The 15,249-nt window shown below is 45.7% G+C and overlaps 1 protein-coding gene across 1 annotated transcript in view; it reads left to right on the top strand.

Moving 5' to 3' along the window:
• Positions 1–15,005, top strand: part of CELF6 (CUGBP Elav-like family member 6) — a 182,764-nt gene extending 167,759 nt beyond the window's left edge. The window contains exons 10-12 of the mRNA XM_060282460.2: positions 1,278–1,421; positions 6,936–7,091; positions 14,133–15,005. Of these exons, the coding sequence (XP_060138443.2) occupies positions 1,278–1,421; positions 6,936–7,063 (272 nt within the window). The 3' untranslated portion in view covers positions 7,064–7,091; positions 14,133–15,005. The remainder of the gene's footprint in view (positions 1–1,277; positions 1,422–6,935; positions 7,092–14,132) is intronic.
• The last annotated feature ends 244 nt before the right edge of the window (positions 15,006–15,249 follow it).

Here is a 15,249-nt window from a genome sequence, read left to right as displayed (position 1 = left end):
AATGTTAATTTGCTGGGCTGAGAAACTTTTGGTCTCGATTGCAATTGCTATTGATTGAGTGGTTCATTTCTATTTGCCCGAACAGCCATTTCTGTTGAATGTGCTGCTTCCAGTTGTTCATCTGACTGATCAGCTGAGGCTCCTTCCCTTTGGCAGTAGGATTAGAGCCCCCTCCAGACCGGTGGCGTCTTCTTCTTTTGCAGGTGTATTTGGCAATATACCACTAACACAATAATAGCACTTTGATGATGGACTGACACTGGACTGTCCACACATCATTCGGCTTTATTAGTTGTTCTGCAAAGATTCACCAATGTTGTTGAATTATTGCCATCTGGAGGGACAACTCTAAAAATAACAAAAGCAGGACAAAAAACAGCAACCCTAGAACATCTGTGGTATGGAATGTTTTGACAGGAAACCATGGGGTCTGTACCTGTTGCAAAAGAAGCAGTATTAAAGCCCCCAAAACGTTCACAGGCACAAGTGGTGATTGTGTATAACTACCCCCCTAGTCATCATGAGCATAAATTCTGATGAATTCTTAATAGAGGATGTCTGGAGGGGCCCAGTGTAAAAGCCAGGAAGGAAAGGATTCAGAAATTATCCCTTTATATCTTAAAGACTGACCCTGATGGTAATAACAAGGCTCTTCGGTGTGGAACTAAGGGATCGTTCAACACTTCCACTTGTCCCATGCCTAGCCAGCATGGGGCTAAGACGTTTTCTCCTTCTCACATGCTTTTTAGGCCTAGGTCCAAGTGATTTTGTCATTGTCCCACCACTTTCCGCAGAAAACCCGCTCTTTGGTGATAAATCGGAACAAACAGCTATCTGCAGAAAACCCAACTGCTGTTTGTTCCTGTTCAGTGCTAAACCACAGGTTTTACTGGGGGTAAGCAGTGGGGCAAACAGAAGTGTGGGTGAGCTGTTGGACTGCAGCTGAACTAGAAATTATTATTTGAGTAAGGACACTCTGCTATATAGCCATTCTGAGACCATGTTCTGACACTCTGGGAAAGAACTCTCTGTATGACTGGGATTGAATTGATTTTAATATACATCTAGATATTTGCTCAAGGTGTGTCATGATTCTTTTCAGCTTTATGCTCTAGCTGATGGGTATTAGAAAAAAACAATTGCAATGAACTGATTTTTAGAAAGACTTTTATCTGCTGAACTAGCAGATAAGCGAACTGCAACAAGCAGTGCATCGTGAAAAAGTAGCCAAACATCTTTGCTGCTAACGCATGTCTTTTCCTTTGTCATTATCCCAGGTCCCGAAGGCTGTAACCTCTTCATTTATCACCTGCCCCAGGAGTTTGGGGATGCAGAACTTATGCAGATGTTCTTGCCTTTTGGCAACGTCATCTCTGCCAAAGTCTTTGTTGACCGTGCCACCAACCAAAGTAAATGCTTTGGTAAGTAGCTGACGTGCTTCCTTCGAGATTCCAGGAAGATAGGAAGTCATCCTATACTGTGTCAGAACATCTGTCAATCTCGCCCAGTGTTGTCTATGCTGTTTGGCAGTGGCTCTCAAGGGTTATGGTCTCTCCCAGCCCTACCTGGAGATGCCAGGGATTGATTCGGGGTCCTTTTTTTACACATGCTCTGTCACCGAGCCACACAGCCCTTCTCCATTGTGTTGGTAGCTGCTGAAACATGTGTGTTCTTCCTACACCTCACACCACAAATAGATGACAAGTAGGATTTTGCTATATAGGGAACTCTAGCTCCCAGGAGCCAACATGCAATTCTGCACATCTCAGAATAAAATGTGACCGAAGGGGAGAATAAGGAGGGATAGGATTGACTATTGTCAGGCCTCGGCAAGGGTCAGACTCCAGGCAGTGGAGTTCCAGGATCCTGGGCAGCTGTCATAAGTAGAGCAGAAGCAGATTCATAACCCCACAGCAGCAATCGGGGAATGGGAACAGGAGGTCAGGCAGGGTCCTCATACCTGAGACAAGTGGCTCAGACCGAGGAGCAAGCTCTGAAGCTAGGATTTTGGGAGGTGTGGTAGGCAGGGTTCGGCGCTTGGGGGACAACTGAATGGAACAATGCTCAAGCAAACTTGTACCTGATTTGGAAGGGAGTGTAACTGCAGAGAAGAAAGGCATTAGTAGGGTGTGTTTTTTAAAGCGTTCCTCAAGAATACTTGCAGGGGTGGAATTGGAATTGTTTGTGTATACTCAAGGAACACAATCCACGCGCACACACCCCTCAGAATTTCAAGGCAAGTTAAAGGAATAGTGTCTGTCACTAGTATTATAGGCAACATCCAATCATGAGGCTCACCCATATGGTTTGTTTCCGCTCCAACGTCTGGAGAAACTTCTTTGGTTGGTTTTTGTATATGCCACCACTGTAATGTAAAACCAGGCCACTTGGAAGCATTCCGTAGGCCAGGCATGTCAAACCTGCGGCCCTCCAGATGTTTTGGCCTACAACTCCCATGATCCCTAGCTAGCAGGACCAGTGGTTGGGGAAGATGGGAATTGTAGTCCAAAACATCTGGAGGGCCGCAGGTTTGACATGCCTGCCGTAGGCAATTGCTACATTGCCCAAGTGTAAAATATTGGTCTTTGATATTGATAGGGAATGGGGCATTCTGTCTTGGTTCACAGGGCTAGCATGAGCTGTTTCATGCTTTTAGTGCCATATATCTGAGCAGGGGTAGTCAACACGATGCCCTCTAGATGTCAGGAAGCTGCCTTTTACAGAGTCAGACCATTGGTCCATGTAGCTCAATATTATCTGGACTGACTGGCAGCAGCTCTCCAGGGTTTCAGGTGGGGGACATTCATGGTCCTAGCTAGAGATGCTGGGAATTGAACCTAGAACCTTTTGCATGCAAAGCAGATTTTCTACCACTGAGCTATGGCCCCTTCCCATAAGCTATGGCCTCAGCTCCTCTCTGCCCCAATCAGTGTGGATGATAGTCAGGGGTTATGAGAACTGTAGTCCAACCACATCCAGAGGGCACAATGTTGGCTGCCCCATGGAAATGTTACTTATATTGTATCCAGCTAAGTGCTACTCAGAGTAAACTCATTTAAATGAATGTTCTAAGTCTGTTAACTTCAGTGGGTCTACTCTGAGAAGGAGGGGCACTGGAAGCAACCCTTCTTTTTGTGGGAATGTTAGGGATGTGGATTAGGATATATTATTAGATATATATTATTAGATATATTATTAGATATATCCAAGCTTGTGTTATCAAGCTTCCAATATCAGCAGAGTGACATTCCCCTTTTGTGCACAGCAAAACGTGAGCGTTTGGTTCGTTAGAACCTATACAACAATATTATACTTCCTGACAAATCCCCTTTGTCCCTCTTAAAAGAAATACACAACACAGTGTTCATAAAATAAGATAGAGTTTACTTACAGGTTCATCCTGAGTTAACAGCATAATCTCAAAAAGGCAGGCTTGCTTAGAAAAGGTTACAGAAGTATTCATTTGGAGTCCTCTGGTCTCTCTCTTGGTAGCAGGCCAAGAGGGAGAACCATCCTAAATGTAGGTTCTGTGCAGATGTGATCCCAAATAAGAAGAGAAGGCTAAGAGAGAGAATGGCTGCTGGCTAGGGGCTTTTGTCTGCCAGCTAATCCTTCTCATCTGCATGTCTGGAGGAACAGGAAGCTGAACTTAGTCAGGTGTCCCTCCAGGTGAGTTCCTCTTAGTGGACACTCTAGGAACTGTTGTGACTTGTCTGCCCCAGTGTTCCATCCCACACTTTTCTTACATTATTAACGTGCCTTCCTGCCATCACAAAACCAATTGGTTTAGCTTAGTTTCAGCAAGGCGGTGGCCTCAAGTGCCTTCAGATCATTTCCTGGGACTGCATTAGGAACAATCAGAAGAGTTTCTATAAACACGCTGAAAATATCCAGAAAGTGAAACAAAAGCCCGTTCATTAGAGGAAAGAGTACTAGTAATCCACAGTACAATGAAAGCTAAATTGCTCAACGTCTACTTCACTTTGGTTTTCGCCAGTGAGATAAATTGTGACCAGATGATTAGTAGAATCAATATAAACAATGAGGGAGGGACAAAGGTTAGGAGAGGCAAAGATCTGTTCAGAGAATATTTGACTATCTTAAATGATTAGAAGTCAGCAGGTCATGATGAATTGCGCCCTGGGATGCCGAAGGCATCTCCAAACCACAAAGCAATCATTTTTGAGAAATCATGCATGACAGGTGAGGTTCCAGTGGAATGGAAAAAAGCAAACATAATGCCCAACTTTAAAAGCAGGCATTTATAGGCCCATTAACTTAACTTCTCTCCCTGGGAAGTTACTAAACCAAATCATAAAACAATTCATTTGTAAGTATCAAAAAGAAAACAGAGGGCCAAATTTACTAATATGTAGAGTAGGCACTAATCTAGGGCCTCAAATTAGCAGACCCCATACAAAAATGCAACAGAGGTGTTGCTTCGCAAGCATAATTTGCATCTCATGTTGCTGCAAATAAAGTCTGACCACTTAATTTAACTTACAGCCACCAACTTGGGAGTTTCGCAAGCCAAAGTTCATTGTCTAACGTAGCCTGAATATTTCTTAGCTGCAAGACCCTGCACATGTCTGGCCAAATCCAGCAATTGTTATCATCCTACACCAGCGCACCAGCAAGGTCCACCACTTATGCCTGTCCCCTACGCACACACACACACACACACACACACACACACACACACACACACTGCAGTGTCATTGATGTAACATCACTCCAATGCATTGTGGAAGGTTAATATGAACCTCGTACCCACTGAGGGCTGCCGGGTGCTCATCAAAGGCAGTGCTGAATCCTGCACTGCTGCCAGTGGGCAGATGTAAAGGAGTGTCCTCCAGTGGGCACTTTGCCTCAAATCTGGAGCCGGCCTTAAAACTGGTACCTGGCCTTGCCCACACAACTGATGCAATGGCATCATAGACTAACTACAGTAGCCATTCCTCCAACCACGTTCTCTCCAGATGGTTTGAAGTACAAGTTCCATCAGTCAGGGGTGGTGAGAATTGCCGCCTAAAACATCTGAAAGACCACAGGTTGGGGGAAAGCAGACTGCAGCAATGCATTAGGCATGGGGCTGGCTTTGCAGACTGCCTGGAACAAAACAGAGCCACTAAGCTAATGACTGGAACTGAGCACCGGGATCACATCCTGCTGATGCTTAAAGAACTCCATTGACTTCCAGTCCTTTCCCAAATACAATGCAAAGGGTGAGTGCTTACCTCTTAAGACCCTATACGGCTTGCAACCTGGATAATTGAGATGTTTTTCTCTTACATGAACCTGCCTGTATGCCAAGATCTTCTTCAGGTATGCCCTAGGGCAGGCATCCCCAAACTTCGGCCCTCCAGATGTTTTGGACTACAATTCCCATCTTCCCTGACCACTGGTCCTGCTAGCTAGGGATCATGGGAATTGTAGGCCAAAACATCTGGAGGGCCGCAGTTTGGGGATGCCTGCCCTAGGGGAAGAGGTGCATGTGCAAGGGGCCATAGCTAAAAAGGGCCTCTCTCCCCTCCATCCATCAGCCCTTTGCGTTTGCACCTCTTTCCCTAGGGAGACTCACCTGACACCTGTGGTGTCTTTCTTTCCTGGGTTTGCTTTTAGCATGGCCTTTTCTTGTGTTTGTATTAGTTAGGGGTTTCTTAATGGGATTTCTGAATGGAAGGGCAATATACAAATATTTCAAATTAGGGGTTGGCAACCTTTTCAGGCCTGTGGGCACTTTTGAATTTTTGAGTGGGTGCCACGCACCCCCAGGGTCACTTCTCTCTCCCATCCCCTGTCAGCCATTGTTTACTGAATAAATGTGGCTATAGATTTTAAAAAAAAAAATTTTTTTTAAAGCAAGGCAACTGTTGTTGTTGTTGTTTTTAAAGCAATGCAGACTTTCGTCCTGCGCTGGATCCTTGATCTATGTACTAAGAGCAAAAATAAAGTAAGAGCTTGCTCAAACACTGCTTCAGCTTATTTTGATGTTGAAAGGTCAAACGAAACATACAGCCATTTCAGCATATTCTCAAATGGTTAGCACATCCTTCCAAACTTTTTGAAGTCCCATTGAGTGAGGACATGTCAATTCATTATTTTGAAGTGTGTTAGAAACATTCTGCAAACTACTAACACCCTGTGAAGCTAACTAGCAGGCCATGATTATAAGATGTTCTCATTGTAATGAAAAAATATGGTGTCTTTTGGCTTTAAGGAAGGCATCCCCAACCTTTGGCCCTCCAGATGTTTTGGACTACAGTTCCCATCATTCCTGACCACTGGTCCTTTTAGCTAGGGATCATGGGAGTTGTAGGCCAAAACATCTGGAGGGCTGCAGGTTGGGGACGCCTGCTTTAAGGTTTTCCTCAGTGTCCTCACAACACCCCAGACAAACCAAAACCAAACCTAGACTCCATGAGTTAAATGGATTGGATTTCTTAAATTTTGCTTTTAATGACCATTGCTAAAGAAGAATCTTCTGTGGCTGGAAAGTGAACAGTGGCCTAAAACAGCCTTCCCCAACTTAGTCCGCTTCAAATGTTTTGGAGGACAACTTCCACCAGCCCTTTGCAAGCCCATCCTGTCATCACCATTAAGAGCAGCTTCCCCCAACCTGATGCCCTCCGGATATTTTGAGTACCAAACTCCCATCAGCCCCAACCAGTATGGCTGTGCTGGCTGGGGCTAATGAGAGTTGCAGTCCAAAGCATCTGAAAGGCACCAGGTTGGGGAACCTGCCCTTAAGCAACCAGCCAGCTCTGACATTCACCTGTTTTGAGTTCCTTGGGATCTATTTTCTGTGAAAGGTTGCAATGAAACAGCAACATGCAGGGAGGGCTGCGGCTGCTGTCCTTGGTGCTGAACTGTGTCCCTCCTCTCCTTCTCTGTTCTCACCCCGTCACCCCACTTTCCTCCTTGACCCATCCCAGGTTTCGTCAGTTTTGACAATCCAACTAGTGCTCAGGCAGCCATTCAGGCCATGAACGGCTTCCAGATCGGCATGAAGAGGCTAAAGGTCCAACTAAAGCGGCCAAAAGATGCTAACAGACCCTACTGACCCGTGTTCACCTTGGCCCTGAAAGCAGGTAAGACATTGGCAGGCAAGACTGTCCCAGCTACGCTACCAGCAGGAAAGGGGGTTAGCCTTCCTCAAGCTTTTGCCACAAGGCTGGTGTTAAACCTGGAGGAAATTGGAGCAAAAAACCACAAATGGTGTGTCTAGTTCAAAACGGCAAATACAGTGCATTTTGGCCCAGCCCATGTCCATCGCATGAGAATAAGCTAAAAGGTAATAAATGACGCATAGCCTTCCCATAGAGGATTGACTTACCCAAATAATCTTTCAATGGTTTATTATTCTAATAATGTACAGTGTCAACGATCCTTAATGTTTGTCTTAAGGCATAGAGAATGATCCCAATCCAAATAGAATGAATTTATTTTATTTATTGACCTAATATATCAGCCAATCTTCGTTACACGGTAATCCCATGGAAGTTCCCAGCATATCTTAAAACCATAATACAAACAAAACAAACCATAGGATACCAATAAGATAAAAACTAATATAAAACCACAGTAAATGAACAGCAGCAGGTCAAACAAACAGAAGCCTTAGTTTAGAACAATGCCCAGCTAGTTGATATCAAGGGAATTTAGATTTATTGCGGCTAATTTGTCCCACTGACTTTAAGCAGGATGCAAGCATGTCTCTGTGTCTTCAGTGGGACAGAGACAGATATGTTCAGGTCCCACTCTCCAAACACAATGCGTTCTCGGGGAATCTTTGTTAAGTGAGCCATTTGCATAACAAGCTGGTGATTTCCATTGTTTCCGATGGGAACATTTCTAATCTGTGATTTGTCCATGCTCCCTACCTGGTCTCTGCCTGAAACTGTTGCAGCCAATCAGCGGAAGCCAAACAAAGGAAAAACTTATTTGTTCAATCCCTCCTGTTCCCTGATTTGTCCAATCTCTCTCCCTCCCTCCATGGTTTTCTGCCCCAAATGGCTGCCACCAACCAACAGAACACAAACAAGTAAGGAAGTGGCCAAACTTTGGCTGTTTGGATAGCTGAACCAGTCGTTTATGTAGCAACGTTTGGGCACAATTTTTTGTATTCAAATAACAGAGATCTTGGATAATGAGTGTTCCGAAAGTGGGACCTGTGTCTATTACATTGTTTAAGTTGTTGGGTGTCATAGTTGATCCACAAATAATCAGCACCCAAAGTGGTTCACATAGAAGATAGTCTAAAAACAGTGGTACAATATCAGTACATAAAAATAAAACGTATAATATCACTACCATAAAGAAGGCTGATCGCCGAAGAATTGATGCTTTTGAATTATGGTGCTCGAGGAGACTCTTGAGAGTCCCATGGACTGCAAGAAGATCAAACCTTTCCATTCTGAAGGAAATCAGCCCTGAGTGCTCACTGGAAGGACAGATCCTGAAGCTGAGGCTCCAATACTTTGGCCACCTCATGAGAAGAGAAGAATCCTTGGAAAAGACCCTGATGTTGGGAAAGATTGAGGGCACTAGGAGAAGCGGACAACAGAGGACGAGATGGTTGGACAGTGTTCTCGAAGCTACGAACATGAGTTTGACCAAACTGCGGGAGGCAGTGCAAGACAGGAGTGCCTGGCGTGCTATGGTCCATGGGGTCACAAAGAGTCAGAAATGACTAAACAACAACATCACTACACTGGGGGGGGGGAGCCAATGAACAGTTTATTTAACATGCATCAAAATTTAAATGAGCATAAAATCACCAATAGGTCAAGTCATCCAGTAACTTCACATCCAAAAGCTTTCATAGTTATATAAAAAGAGACAAGGAATAGAATACCTGTGTCCAAAACCTAAATCTGTAAATAGGAAGGAAGGAAGATAATCTAACATGTCTTCAGACCAAAGAAAGGGTAAAATCCAAAGCATAGTTATGTGGTTCCATTGAAGTCAATATACCCAAGTTGCTGTGTTCAAAATCATGGCAAGAGGACCAAACAGAATACATGTTTTTTATTTGTTGAAGCCATTATTACCCTGCCTTTTGGCCTGAAACAGATCCTTGGGGTGACTTAAAGGCTAAAATCCAACAAAATGCCACCCTTCAAGTCCACCTCAAATGGTAATTAAATCAAATGTTTTGATCTGATTGGGATAGTCCGAAGTCATCACGAATTTGTTTATCACCTCCTGGCTCGGCACATAGTTTGAAGGGGTTTTCAGGATGAGGTGAGTTGCATTCACAAGCCCCTCACCACTGCAAAAAAAGAGAAAAGCAAAAAACCCAATTTAACCATATCAAGGCAGTGTGTAAATCAGCCGCAGAGTTAAACTGAACCAAAAGATCCACATGATGCATTTAAAGCATGCCCAATGCACATTGAAATCACATGAATCCTGTGAACAGAGTGAATTGTAGCTCTGTGTGAGGAAACTACAGTTCCCAGGATTCCTTGGGTGAAATCATGAGCTTTAAATGTGCTCTTACTTTCTGAGAGTAAGAGCAGTTCGACTGTGGGACGGACTGCTTTGAGAGGTTGTGGACTCTCCTTCCTTGGGGGTTTTAAAGCAGAGACTGGATGGCCACCTGTCATGGATGGATAGTTGAAATTCCTGCCTTGCGGGGGGTTGGGCTAGATGTACCTTGGGGTCCCTTCCAACTCTACAGTTCTATGGTTTATGGTTGGGTATGCTTTAAATGCATGATGCAAATCTTCCCAATTTTTGCTTAAGTCGTGGCTTAGGTTTCACAGGTTTGCTTATTAAGGCTACAATCTTATACCTACTTACCTGGACATTCTGTGGAATTAAGTTCTCAGTAGATGTGTATAGGATTACCCTGTAAGTTGCACATCCACTGCAAGCAGTTTGCAAGAGAGAAATCCCACAGAGGGGTGCAGGATACAATAACATGAGAACAGACCTGCTGGAACCGACCAGAGGCCCATCTGCTATTACACTAGGGGGTGAGGAATCTGTGCCCCCCCACATGTTGTTGGATTCTCAACTCCCACCAACATTGGCCTACTGAAGGAGACTATTTTCAGGCTCACTAAACATTTTAAACACTTTTACCCCACTTTAGCAGTCATGGCTTCCCTGCAAAGAATCCTGGGAACTGTAGTTTGTGAAGGGGGCTGGCCTCAGAGACCTAGACCATACCTGCCAAGTTGCTGTCAGAGAAATAAGGGACTGGGCGGAAGTAGCAGACCGGAAGTAGTGCTGCCGCCATTTTGTAACTGGGCGGAGCATGCTCAGAAGTGACTTTTGATGCTGCTTCGCCCAGTTCCAAAATGGCCGTCGCGCCAGAAGTCGCACTGCAGCCATTTTGGAACTGGGCAAAGCAGCATCAAAAGTCGCTTCTGAGCATGCTCCGCCCAGTTCCAAAATGGCCGCCGCGCCAGAATAAACGGGGGGGAAACAAAAAAATCCGTTTTTTCAGCTAGGAACAGCTGGAAAAACGGGGATTTCCCGGGGAAAACGGGAGACTTGGCAGCTATGACCTAGACTTCTCAGCGCCCTGCACAAACTACAGTTCTCGTGATTCCCTATGACTGCTAAAGTACTTTTATCAGTGTTTTAGATGTACCATGTGAATATGTCTTCAGAGGACTCCTGCTCCATTTTGCAGCTATCAGAAGAAGCAATGACCATTAATCCTGAGAACTCGCATCAAACCAATTCATCTTTTCTTTTATATTTTTGTTTCCTCCAACCCATCCACTACTTTGTCTCTAACCAGACCAGGCCAATCATAGCTCCAAGGATGACCCCACAGTTGCCTAGCAACCCTCTAGCTGTTATGGGAGACCCAAACAAAAACTCTCCCTCCCAAATTATCTGAAACTGTAAGTGACTTAACTCATGTTGTCATCGTCCTCCTCGATGACGCCATGTGGCCGGTTGTAATCTTGTTGCATGAACTTGACGTTGATCTTTCTACATCTCTGCTTTATTTTTATTAGTTCTTCTTCCCACCCCTTCCTCCTCTCTTTTTGGCGGTTGTGCAGTGCCATATCGATGCCCATGGTGGATAGTTTTTGGAGTGCTGATTGGTCAGTCTTTTACTAGTTGTGGATTTCTTGAGCCCATAAACTCCACTTTGTCCTTCTTTGTACCTCCTTTTCTCTCTGTTGTGATGTGGCAATTGATGTGTGTGCCCTCTATATTTACTGTGTGGTGATGATGGCTGAGTAACTCAGTCCTGGACAAGAAACACCAAGTTGTGCGAGCTCTTCACCCTCTCCCCCCCCCCCACACCATCCCAGCATAATTTAGAGTCTCTATATTACCCCAATGCTTGTGGAAATTCAAGCATTCCACAATCAATTCATTCTCTTCTGTAACATCTTCATCAGGGCTGGGAGAAACCTGTCTGAACCCTTGAAGAGTCACTTCCAGTGTGTGTAGGCCATCTTTCCTCAATCCTGTGTCCTCCAGATGTCTCGGCCTACAATCCTCATCATCCGTGACCATCAGCCATGCTGGCTGCTTCTGATGGAAGTTGTAGTCCAAAACAGCTGGACGGCACCAGGTCAGGGAAGGCTACTGTGGAAAATACTAAGTTAGATGGACCAATGGCCTGCCCTAGGCTTCCTCAACCTCGGCCCTCCAGATCTTTTAGGCCAGGGGTCCCCAGATTACAACCGGGGGGCCACATACAGCCCCGAGGCTCTTTTATGTGGCCCCCGGGGACCCCCGCCACCCGCTATTACCAGCACAGTGTGGCGCGGCTGCCGACTTCCGACCCGGAAAAGTGACGGAAATAGCTTGTGTGCACGTGCAAGCTTCATTACCGGTGTACTTCCGGGTCGGAAGAGGCTTCTGCACATGAGCACAAGCTATTTCTGGTGCTTTCCAGGTCGGGAGTGTGCCAGAAATAGTGTTTGCGCATGTGCATGGGCACGCGCAGACACGCGCTCCCGTGCCCGCATGCGCGCTCCCCCACCCTCTGGCCCACCATGCAATCGCCGTGGCGGGCATCCGGCCCAAAGCCGGGTAAGTTTGGGGACCCCTGTTTTAGGCCTACAACTCCCATGATCCCTAGCTAGCAGGACCAGTGGTCAAGGATGCTGGGAATTGTAGTCTCAAAACATCTGGAGGGCTGAGGTTGAGGAAGACCTGACCTGTTGTTCGGTAGCTTCTCACGTTCCCGGTTGGAGATAATGAACCTATGATAGCCTACTCCAGGATAAAAGATATGTAAAGCAAACAAAAGCCCTGTTCTGTTTTGTTTTCTTTTTGCATAGAAAAAGTCCTAATCCTGATTGGAGGCATGGAGTGTGGTACCTTTAGCAGAGGAGCAGGAGAGTGTTACTGATGTAGCATTTCATAGGAGATGACCCTTCATTCAGCAGCAGCGCATATAAGTTTAATGCAAAAGATCCTCAGTTCAGTCCTTCAACATTCAATTAAAAGGATCAGGTAGAAGGGGTGGGAAATGTTCTGCTCAAGATCCCTGGAAAAACCACTGCCAATCAGAGTAGACAATACTGGACTACATAGACAAATATTCTGACCTGGTCTAAATCAGCTTCCTATTAAAGCACACATTGGAAGCACATGACTTCTCCCAAAGGATTGTGGGAACTGCTGTGTGTTACGATTGCTGGGAATTTATAGCTCTGTGAGGGGGAAACCACAGTTCCCGGAAATCTTGGAGGGAAGGCATGTGCTTTAAATGTATGGTGTGGATCTGCATATATGCTCCTAATAGGGTAGAAATGCGTCAAGGATGGAAGCTGCTCAAGATGGTCACCAGTTCCATCACATAGGGAACTCTTGGTCCCTCGCTCTCCTCCTCAGGCCCTGCCCCTCCCTCTTGGCCCCACCCCTTTAAGCTAAGACAAATCTCAACCAATATGATAATCCCTGGCCTCCTGCAGTTGCTATGCTAGCTTCTGGCAGCAGTTATCTGAATGATGGCCAACAATACATCGATAATCTTGCTCCATGAAACTTGTTCTGCATATGGGGCTGTTGGGAGAAATTGCTTCTTCTTTTTTTACACAGGCCCTACTCTTTTTAACAGCAGCCTGACACAGCAGTGGAAAGGGGGGAGCTTGTTCCAGCAGGAAGACGCATGGCGCGAGAAGCTTCACCAGCTTCACGTCTGGGATGGGGGCATACCTGCCAAGTTGCTGTCAGAGAAATAAGGGACCGGGCGGAAGTAGCAGACCGGAGGTAGCGCTGCCGCCATTTTGGAACTGGGCGGAGCATGCTCAGAAGTGACTTTTGATGCTGCTTTGCCCAGTTTCAAAATGGACGCTGCGCCAGAAGTCGCACTGCAGCCATTTTGGAACTGGGCAGAGCAGCATCAAAAGTCACTTCTGAACATGCTCCGCCCAGTTCAAAAATGGCCGCCGCGCCAGAATAAACCGGGGAAAAACAAAAAAAATCAGTTTTTTTCAGCTAGGAACAGCTGGAAAAACAGGGATTTCCCGGGGAATACGGGAGACTTGGCAGCTATGGATGGGGGGGAGGGGGGAGAAGAAGTGGTTGGAGATCAGGAACCCTCACTATGCGGCATAAGTGTGTTACGTACAGAAAACAAGATATTGGTGTGGCAAAGTGGTATTTCACAGAGTTTAAGGTTGCTATGTATGTTTATTTCGCAAGCCGCATTGGCCCATCTATCTCAGTACTGTCTACACCAGGGGTAGTCAACCTGTTTTATACCTACCGCCCACTAATGAATCTTTCTTGATGGTAAAATTTTATACCGCCCACCAGTGCTCGATGGAAGGAGGATTCAACTTGTGCTGTAGAACCCCCTACCGCCCACCTAGAATCCTGAAACACCCACTAGTGGGCAGTAGGGACCAGCTTGACAACCCCTAGTCTACACTGACTGGAAGCAGCTCTTCAGGGCTGTTGGGAGTGGGGCGCCCACAACAAATGGAAGGCCAGACCTGACTTAGAACATTTCAGAATTCAACCTCTTCTGGTACAGAATTGGGGTATCATTTGATTATGTTTTTTACACACCGAATAGAGGTGGCCCTGACAAGGGCTTCCTTTCTCTCCTAACGCCATCACTCGCTACTGGGGATGGGGCTTCCTGCTAGCTCCTGGCATCACCTGTCCCTTCTTAACATCCCTTCTCTCTCTTGCAGATGGGATGCCATGCGGCGTACGAAGAGTATTCCCCTTGTCCCACGTGCAGTATCCAGACTTGTAACTCTCTTTCTTTGCAACATATCACGGAGGAGATTGAGGAGGAGGTGGAAGAGGAGGCAGGATGCTCGTGAAAAAGAGGAGAGCCAGTTTGGTTGTACCTTTTTAATTTTTTTTATTTTCCAAATCGGTTGGGGTTTTTTGGGGGGGAAATTCTTTTTCTTTTTCCTTTTGCCGCTTTAAGGCGAGAGAAAGCAAAGGAGGTGGTTGTGACGGTATTGGACAAAAGGGAAAGAGGCATCGATATTTGCCGACTCTAAACTCCATGACGGGAAGGAGCCGCTGGAGAAGACTTTTTTTTAAAGACCCCTCACGAGGAGAGGGGTAGGATTTTGCAACAGGAAAAGGTCGCAGGCACAGAGCCTGCTGGTGGGACCAGCCTCTCTCTAAAGCACTTGACCGATGCTCAATATTTCAGAAGAGGGAGGCCAAACAGATCTAAACCAAAGCCGGTGGGTTTGGACCAGGCCTGTATGTTACACCTGGGAAACGCTTTTTGTTTTTAAAAGGGGGGTGGGAGAGAAAAGGGGAACTTTTTTTTCCGCATCCGTTTGGGAAAAGAAAAATCAGTTGCTAAGAGGATGTTGAACTTAACAGAAGATATATATATAAATAGGTCTATATATCTATATCCCATGGATTGGGGGTGGGGGTTTCCGTCCCACTTTGTCACCAGTCCAAGGAGATTGGATTAACTTCTTTCAAAGTCATATCATTCCTTAGAGTTTAGGGACCAAAGGACTATTGCTTTTTTAATATATATATAAATTAATTAATTTAAAAAACAAAACAAAAAAGAAACTCAAAGAGGTTTAAAAAAACTAAAAAAAAAAGCTTCATGTCAAAAGCTGCAAGTTGTTTCCAAGAGAAGCGAGCTCAAGCAAGCAAGCAAGCAAGCAAGCAGATGTCGCCTTGTGAGCAGTGTGGCCATTGCTGGTGGCCTTGTGACCGCATTGAACACTATGGGGTTCGGGTGAGTAGTGAAGCTGGCAGGAGGGGCCACTTTGGCCAGGGTGGGGTGGGGGGTCTTGGCAGCAAAAACTCTCTCTCCTCCTC

Source organism: Zootoca vivipara, chromosome 13 (assembly GCF_965207765.1).
Source record: "Zootoca vivipara chromosome 13, rZooViv2.hap1.1, whole genome shotgun sequence".
NCBI lineage: Eukaryota > Metazoa > Chordata > Lepidosauria > Squamata > Lacertidae > Zootoca > Zootoca vivipara.
Note: the sequence above shows the minus strand (reverse complement) of the source record. Positions and strands in the feature narration are given on the sequence as shown.